A 9,767-nucleotide genomic window follows, 5' to 3' on the forward strand; every position below is an offset into this window, starting at 1 on the left:
ATCTGTGGGATCAAATTCTATGATATTGTGCAAAACTAGCAATAAGGTAAGATATTATAAGCATTTCTTGAATTTTCCCCTCCATCTTGCCCATTTGACACTCATTAAAGGGGCGGTGGCTCAGTGGGTTAGGATGCTAAGCTTGTCGATCAGAAGGTCGGCAGTTTGGCGGGTCGAATCCCGAGTGCCGCGTAGCAGAGTGAGCGCCTGTTACTCGTCCCAGCTTCTGCCAACCTAGCAGTTCGAAAGCACCTAAAAATGCAAGGAGAAAAATAGGGACCACTACGGTGGGAAGGTAACAGTGTTCCGTGCGCCTTTGGTGTCTAGTCATGCCGGCCACATGATCATGGAGACGTCCTCGGACAAGCGCTGGCTCTTCGGCTTTGAAACAGAGATGAGCACCGGCCCCTAGAGTTGGAAACGACTAGCACGCATGTGCGGGGGAACCTTTACCTTTTACCTTTACTAAAGGGGGTGAATATGTACTTTCATTAAATGAAGGGAGTAGAAGTAGGCTGTTCTAACTTAAAGCTCTGAATGGTACTGGATACATGTTTCTTTTCTAGGAATTAAGAAAAGTTTCTAATAGTACTGTACTTTTTTCTGTCCATTAGATAAATCATATGTAAATTTAATGGACTGGCAAGAGAGAAAGAAATGTCTGTAAAAATGAAACTGAGGCTTACCTGAATCTTAACAACGTATAGAGGGAGGGTGGTGTACACTGCACAACACACCCCACCAGCTTGCCTGCTCTAACTCTGTCTAGAGCCCTTCTGCCTCTCTCTTCTCAGCCAATGTCACCTGTGTCTCAAGGCATTATAGCCTATGATAATTTCCCAATCTCCTCTCCTCACTTCTTTTCCTGCATCCACATCTGCTTCTACAACTTATGCCCCAGCTGGCACAAACATTTTCAGCAGATTTTTGTGCATTAAAGTTGGAGTCTGTTAAGTAAGGCCTATTAAACTGAGCGTTTACCAATCTGCTAAAATGTCAAATGCAGATTAACTTAAATGTGTGAAAAAGTATGTGTTACAAAAATAGCTATCTTATTGTGAATACAGGTAATCCTCAACTTACGACCACAATTGAGCCCAAAATTTCTGTTGCTAAGTGAAACATTTGTTAAGTGAGTTTTGCCCCATTTTATGATTTTTTTCATAAATCGTTGTTAAGGAATCATTGAAGTTGGTAAATTAGTAACATGGTTGTTAAGTGAAACTAGTTTCCCACTGCCTTTGCTTGTCAGAAGATTGGAAAAGGTGATCACATGACCCCTGGACACTGCAACCATCATAAATGTGAGTCAGTTGCCAAGCGTCTGAATGTTGATCATGTGACCATGGGGATGCTGTAATGGTTGTAAATGTGAAAAATGGGCATAAATCACTTTTTTAAGTGACATTAACTTTGAACGGTCACTAAATGAACTGTTATAAGTCGAGAACTACCAGTAATTTTGCTTGCCCTAAAGTTATCTAAAGCAATAGACTCTGTGATGGTAAATGGGGTAATGACGTTCTAAGTGCGATGTTCTCTTTTAAGAAGCATATTTCTTGCTTTGCTCCAGAAGGGAAGCAGGTTTACCAATTAGTTATTCTTCCCAGAGGCTTTATTATTGTATAAGTGATTATTTGCCTTCTGGACAACCTTTAATCAATAATATCAATAATATATTTGGAAGAGAAATTGACCATGTAGACAGCTATTTCATTAAACACATTTTAATGATAATAATTTACAGAGAAGATACAGCATACAGTAGGTAATCATAATGGAGTCAAGCTACTTGTACAGCTTTTATTTGAATCTGGGGTATTATAAAAGATGGAAGAAAAGATTATGGTCAAGTCCAGGTGACTAAACAGATACAACCCAACAGTTTTCTTAGCAGCAGAACAGTTTGCCAGTTGCTATTTTCCTTGATGTTTTTCAATTTCTCTGGCTCTCCTACTCTCCTGGTATCCACGGCTGGTTCCCATCTGTGTACAAACTAGGTCCAATCCAGCTCTGCTTCCAAGCCCAGTCACATTTGATCAGAGGCTACTAAGGCTATTTTAAAGTCTCCATTGATATTCGTTGAAGTTGTGAAAGATTTACATCTCTACATCCTTTTTGTAATTTCATTTAGCACTTACAAGCCCAGAACAAATTGTGTGTATGTGTGTCCCTGTGTGTGCACACATGTGCTCTAAATATATAACACCTTCTAATAGACTGGTCTATTCTGGAAGATCCTGTGTTTTCTCTAGTATATGAAATATCTACTGTGTATATGATACAATGATGAGAACTATGGATTTGCATTATTACATTTATTATATCTATATACAAGAGAAACAATTTGGAAGTAATGCTATGATGACGTAGAAAAGGGCACATAGCCCTTTTTGAAACATAATGATTTGAATCTGCGTCAGAGCTAGAACAAAATACATACATTTGTTGAAAATACTTAAAATCACAGTTAGCTTGCCCAAGTAAGTACTTTGTTCATTTTGAACAGCCTGCTCTCACGATCCAGCACTATTAAAAATGAAATAATATAATGTATCATTCCCAAATATATATTATGATAGGAATATCCTGCAAAATAGACACTTTTGCAAGGAACAATGGTTTGAAACTGATATAATCTAGGTTCATCAGTTATTTTACAAAAAATTAAATAGCTCTAATAGAAATGTAAAGTAATGCTCTATTGTTTTATGCAGACATTTAGGGATAATAATTTAACAAGATGCTTACATGAATTTACAACTATCTGGGTTCTTTATTACAGTGAGAAAATGGTTACTATCCTTTCAGGAAATAATACTCTTTTGCTATACCTGCCCTTTGCAAGGAGCTGTCCCCCTCAAGGGCTCAGATTGCCCTGACTTTACTGGCCACAACAATCAAAGAAATCAATAGAAAATAACAAAAATAAAGATAAAAGATGGTAAGTGCAATGAAATTTTCACTGTCCCCTGCTAAAGGCCTGGTTGAAGAGCCAGGTCTTCAAAGCTTTTTTAAAGAACAGAAAAGTGGGGACTCTCTGGATCTCGAGGGGAACCTCGTCCCAGAGGACAAGCAATGCTACAGAGATTGTGTGCTTCAAAGGAACCCAGAGCACAGCAATCAACCAGTGGAAGAACTTGCCTTCAGAAGTTGTGGGTGCTCCATCCCTGGAGGCTTTCTAAAGGAGACTGAAATGATATAGGCTTTCCTGCTTAAGCAAGGGGTTGGACTAGAGGACCTCTTAAGGTTCCTTCCATATTCTATGTTCTCTTTTACCACTGCAGGATTGAATTGGCCAAGAAAATGTTATGAGAGACAGGTAGTCCCTCCAGTAACTAGGCCCTATGCCATGTAGGACTCTATAGGTAACAACCATCATACTGAATTGCACAAGATTCTTGATTATGTGCTGATTATACATTGGTTTTGCATGTTTCTTTTGGTTTCCTATGGTATTTATTCCATTTTAATTTTATTATTGTATGCCACCCAGAGTCACAGACTTTAAGAGGCAAATCAATTCATAATAATGTTTTATATGTATTAGAGACAACTTCATGTAGTGAAACATGAAAATGTTTCATTCCAAATTTTCACAAACTATGTAGCAGTACTTTCTGAAATATATACTTTAGTTGATTAAGAAGTAGACCCAAGGTGTCAAGGCCAATCATTTTTGCATTTTAGAAATGGAGGTTTAAAGGAAGAAAAATGTAATTGTTAAAAACTCCAACCTCCTGAAAAGTTTGCCACGGGTAAGGAGTTACAGGGCAAAAGGGGTATAATGGTATGTGAGAAAGACCTTAGGAGATAGGACAAAGAGATGCTGTCTAGTAAACCATCAGAAAGGAGACAATATAGCCCAAAGCTGGATAGTGGGCAGAGCAAGATGCTGAGAAGGGCTGACAGGAGATTTGTACTTTCAGACTTCCAAGATTCAGTTTAGATAGCCTTTAATAAAGTAGAAATAACTTATCTGGTTGTGTTTCCTGTCTGTACCTGAGAAACAGAGTTTTAATCCCTCTGGAAAAATAAAAAAGCTCTCAAAATTCCATCAGCTCCAAAAATACCGGTACCTCAAATAGTGTGATGATTTAAGTCCTACACATTCTGGTGGTATCACAATACTCCAGCCTTTACATCAGGCAATTCAAAGAATTGTACTGTACTGTAGTTTGAAAGTTGATCAAAGATTGCCAAACTCACAGAGATCAAAGACAAAACACCCTGATGATTGAAAAGATCATTCATTTATGTAGTTCAACAAACACACAGTCCAGTTTTGCAACCCTAGAATTTGATAAGACATAAGGTGTATCTTAAATCTCTATATAAGAAAGAGTGGATTGGGTCTCTAAAAGTAAAGATAATAATAGAAAGAGCTCCATGACCTATAAATTGTTCTGTCCGTCTCTGACAAAGCATTGAAAACCTAAAGATGTCCTTCAGCCTCCACATTTTTGCACTCCTGATTTAGTTGTTCACCTAAACAGAGACCCAGAAGAAAACAGATTTGTATTATCTTGGCATGTTCCTAGAGCAGGAATTCATTATTATTATTTTCACAATTTGGCAAAATTTTAAAAGAAAGAACCAGGCTACCGACATCCTTTCCAATATCCTCTAAAGAGAAGATCTGCCGAGGGCTAGACAGATATCAAAAACCAGCAGCATAGTAATGATTGCTCAACACAGCTTCAGTAACTTGTAAAGAGTGGAACTATTCTGATCTTAACCATATGAATGTCACCATGGGAGTAGCCTGCCCAAGGACAATTGCATTATGGACACTTCAACTAGTGCTTGACTTGATGAGATTAGAAAACAAGTGAACTCCCCCACCAGATAAGTTTGTTAATCACAGTGAACAGGTTATTGATAACAAATGCTAATTTACAACACATCCTATTTTTCTCCAGAAATATTTTGTTCAGGTACATGTAGAATATAATTGCAAATCCAGATTTTATTTACCGGACTGAAACACGGAAAATTATTGGTTGTAGTTCTAAATTCTTTGTGTCCTTAATCTACGAGAGGAATGCAATTTTTACTAAATCTTGAGAGAACAGTTTAAGAAATGGTATGTTACTGTAACGGTTAGAAATATATTGGAAAGTGCCTATTTAATAAATTTCATAGAAATACTAAATACAACAGAAAATGAATAGCCTATGGTAGTATATCTAACACAATAACCATTTACTAGTTTTCTTTCCTCCTTATATCCATAGTATATAGTTTGTAACTCTGTAGTAAATATGAAGGAGAAATATGCTTAGCCCAGATTATTAAACAAACTCACCCTATGCATACTTCACCAAAGTCATATAAAAACAGGAAAAAAGATGCACAATATATTCCTCACAAATAAGAATCCATAAAGACTTTATGATCGGAAAAGTAACAAGTAAACAATATCAAAGTTGATAAATTTCTCAAATGTATATCTCTATGCATCCATTGTCATCAACTCAGCCTCAGTACAATTAATGCTTGCCTATAATTTTATTCATATCAGTCAATTCCCTTGATGAATGCCTTCATCCGAAGATTATTTTGATACTCAAAACGCAAACAGCTTTGGACATGACATGATATAGAAAAAGAAACAAGAAGCCAAGAATAAACAAGTCCTGCCAATAAAACCATTTGACATTTGATGTTTTGATGCCTAAAATACAACCAAGCTGCTCCTGTATCAGGAAGTTTCATCATCTGACAGGGAGGAAAATAGCATGAGTCCTACTTTAGCCAAGTGGAGAAATTTGAGAAAAACGTTGCCATATATTTCAATGTTTTGGCCAAACAGATCACTACTACCAGCCAAAATCAAAGAGGAATATGTACATTCTGAAAGCATAAACGTGTCTGTGTTTTCAATAGTCAGGTAAACAAGCTAAACATATTGTTTAACATTAAGAAATATATACATTTGTATGTATGTCTATAAAACTGCAGATTTGTTTTATTTTAAAAATAAAGATGTGAAAAACAGCTTTTTGAAGGATGAATTGGTGATTTTATTATGGAGCAGGATAACAAAAAGGAACACTTAATGTTTTCCTAATTATTCCTCTTCTCTCTTCCCCTCAATTCTTTTCACTTTCCATTTCATTTCATAACCTTATTTTGACAACATATATCCTACTTTCTGATATAAAATTAGGTAAAGGTAAAGGTAAAGGTTCCCCCGCACATGCGTGCTAGTCGTTTCCAACTCTAGGGGCCGGTGCTCATCTCCGTTTCATAGCCGAAGAGCCAGCGTTTGTCCGAGGACGTCTCTGTGGTCATGTGGCCGGCATGACTAGACGCCAAAGGCGCACGGAACGCTGTTACCTTCCCACCGTAGTGGTCCCTATTTTTCTACTTGCATTTTTACGTGCTTTCGAACTGCTAGGTGGGCAGAAGCTGGGACGAGTAACAGGCGCTCACTCTGTTATGCGGCACTCGGGATTTGACCTGCCAAACTGCCGACCTTCTGATCGACAAGCTCAGCATCCTAACCCACTGAGCCACCGCGTCCCTCCGATATAAAATTATTCAACACAATTTACAAGAAAGAAAAACCTGTGTGGTTTTAGAAAAGAAAAGGAATTTCCTTTACTAATAAGTAAAATCCACTCTTGGTCTTTCTTGATATGTACAGTTTCTTCCCAAAATTTCTTTGCTTCTAGTGAAGACAACGTCTTAAAACTGTTTTCTCAGTGGAAGCAATTAATGCTATCCTTTGTTCTCTCCCCTGAAGCATTAACTCATGCTAAGTTAAACATATTGAAATAAAGAGTTCAGTCTGATGCTTATTTTGTAAAATAAGAGACTGAATATGTTGAATCCAGATTTAGATATAGCAAATTGACAGAAATAAAGATGCTCAAGTTATCTTCTCTGTGACACTGGTACAATCTGAAAATGTTAGAAAAAGAATTGGGAAGGGATTCTATAAGGTAGTGTAGGATGCTGAGCAGAACAGGAAAATAATCAGGCAGAAGTATTATCCATTCATGGGGGTGCCAGTTCATATTCTTTTACCAATCAATTCTATATGCATTTTCTCAAGAAATAAAGTCCTCTTATGTTCAACTGCTGGTACTAAGTCTGCATAAAATTACTGATTTATTTAACTAATATCTGCAATGCTAATATTTCTTTAACATTACGGAGTTCCTGAAGACTGAGTCAGGTAAATTTTTTAAAATCCAAATAGTATTTTTCCCCAATAACTTACTTGACACCAGTACTGGATAGTGAACAAAGAACACACTGTCCAAGAGGAAATCTGCACAGAATGTTACTGTTTGTTCTCTATGAATGCAGAGGTATATCTGCTAAAAGAAAGGCATTCCATTCCTCTCCAGAGATTTCCCCTTCATTCAGTAGAACGGCAGCTCTGTGTTCACATCCCTTCCATTCAAGTTATGTTAGCCTGTCAGTTAAGACCCTTATTTGCTAGGCAGTCCTTTGCTACAAAAATTAATAACTTCAACTTGGCTTTACTTGCTCCTAATACGAAAGCAATTATTTGTATGCAATTTGCTCTTGGAAGCTAAGTGAGGGCATTTAAATATTGAACTAGTGGAAAATTACTGTGCAGAAAATGTTCTTTGGCACATCATTCTTGCAACTCAAATATTATTTTCACGGAAAGTTAATACCATAACTGAATATTGATATGTTTGCCAGCCTTCACCTTCCCAAATGGACAAATTGGAGAACTCTTATCTGGAGAACTGCATTCAGACTAATTATTTGGAGAACTGCATTCAGACTAATTCTTATTCCAGGTTGTAGTTCTTTTGGCTTTATTCTGTGTTTGCCCCAATTAATCCTTACATTTGCTCTGCCTCAGTGAAATATAAGAAACCATATAACTGGTGAGTTCCAGAGAACAGAACATATTGGTGGAGCATTGTATTAGTGGCAACCCTTCTTTAAAAAGATTTTACAAGGTCATTCTCTATTTTTACTCTAATTCTGTGTCCTTCTAAATTCTAGCAGATATTCTGTGACTGATTGCTGTTGTTATTCTTGGCTGATGACTATAAAACACTACCTTCCCCAATCTGCCACCCACTGTATATTTTGAGAGAGCAACCAAAATTCCTAACTAGCTGTCAGACCAACCTTCATCATTAACCTTCATCTGCTAAATGAAGAAAGAAGTGAAAGAAGAAAAAGGAGTGATTAAAACAAGTTTAACGAAGGATAGTGATGATATTGATATAAATCGTTATTCAAAGAAAAAATGACACAAAGGAATTTTAGCCAAGGATAGAGGTAAGGATAGAGTTAATAAACAAAAGGAAGCTAAAGGAGGCAGCAAGTCAAAACCAGTTCATGTACTCAGGAAGAGATGCAGTTTTTCTTGTACGACAAACCTGACGTACAGGCAGCTGTTGGAAGGCTGTGTGTTACTGAGAAACTTAAATGAATCCTAAAAGATATTGTATCAGCATATGGTGGATTCATAAATAACAACAACAACAAAACCCCCAAACCTACTCAATTTTTTTATTTCTGTAGGTTTTTGCTGATTTGACCAACACACTGTAAAATGAGATTTTCTCAAATAAATGTCCAATTCTGAAGAGCAAATGATTTGCTGCCAACTTTAGACTCATTTAAATCTTTTCAACTGCAATAATCAGACAGAAAATAAAAATTCAAATGATTAAAATATCATCCCCTACTTAGAATTAACTGTGAACATAGTTGACATTTGATAACTTTTTTCCTGAATAATTAAGAGTCGAACAAAAGTCACTCAACCTCGCAAAACTTTTATATTACTATGTGCATATGAGAGATACTGAATGAGAAAGAAAAAAAGGAAGGAAGGAAGGAAGGAAGGAAGGAAGGATAGCTCTTGCGGCAGGTTCTTATAGAATGATAATTTATAATCTAGAAACATCAGCTAAGAATGCAGAATAAAACTGCAAATCCTTAAGATATACACACAAAAGAAGTAGAGAATTACCCGTCAGAAGAGTCTTCCTGTTTTTGAAATGTCGGAGATATCAGTATTTTTTTCTTGTACATCCAGATCTTGTTAACCCAGTCTTCTCTTAATGCTTAGTTCCTCTAAAAGTCTAAGTTTAACTGAAGAACAAGAACCTGCAATCAAGAGAAAAAGAGAAGGCGATAAGAGCAGGAAAGAATTTCAGCTGCTGGCTGCTGCTACTGTTCTAGAAGCATTTGAGCTATTTTCAGCACTCGACGGATTTGTCCGCAGTAAGAGAAACCAGAAAAGTACATGGGCAGGAAACTTAGGAGAACTTGGTCTGGTGCTCAAATTCCACATTCACTTTTGAAATGTTGAGAAAAATCAATTTTCAGGCTATTCAAAAAAGTACACTGCATGTTTGCACCAGAACCAGACCGTAATCACCTTCTTTTTCTTGGACCCAGTAACCAATGTGGCAAGCCCAGAAAATGTGTTTCTATTTTCTAATAGACTCAAGCCAATTTCTCTGAACAGGAGTTCATTCTCCCCTTACTTTATTTTGTATCCTTCAGGCATCAGTGTCCAGGAACAAACTTAACTTCCTAAAAGGGAAGCCACCAGTTTATTTCCAGTTTGCAATTAAATTTTTGAAATCATTCACTCAAATATTTCTGAATGTTAGTGACGGAGGCTGTTGACACTGTAGTGTTTAACTAACAGGGAATCCGAAACCAATCAGTATTGCAATTACATTTTCACTCACTGCCATGAAAGATAAACAAACAAGCTCTCTTCAATTTAGAATGGCATAATTATTATA

The 9,767-nt window shown here is 36.8% G+C and overlaps 1 protein-coding gene across 2 annotated transcripts in view; it reads right to left on the minus strand.

The window, feature by feature from the left end:
- Window positions 1-9,184, minus strand: part of SORBS2 (sorbin and SH3 domain containing 2) — a 175,434-nt gene extending 166,250 nt beyond the window's left edge. For both annotated transcript variants that reach the window (XM_083367414.1, XM_083367413.1), the window contains exon 1: window positions 8,981-9,184. In XM_083367414.1, the coding sequence (XP_083223540.1) occupies window positions 8,981-9,042 (62 nt within the window). In that variant the 5' untranslated portion in view covers window positions 9,043-9,184. The remainder of the gene's footprint in view (window positions 1-8,980) is intronic.
- Window positions 9,185-9,767: the final 583 nt, after the last annotated feature.

Source organism: Vipera ursinii, assembly GCF_947247035.1.
Source record: "Vipera ursinii genome assembly, chromosome: 7".
NCBI classification, from domain to species: domain Eukaryota; kingdom Metazoa; phylum Chordata; class Lepidosauria; order Squamata; family Viperidae; genus Vipera; species Vipera ursinii.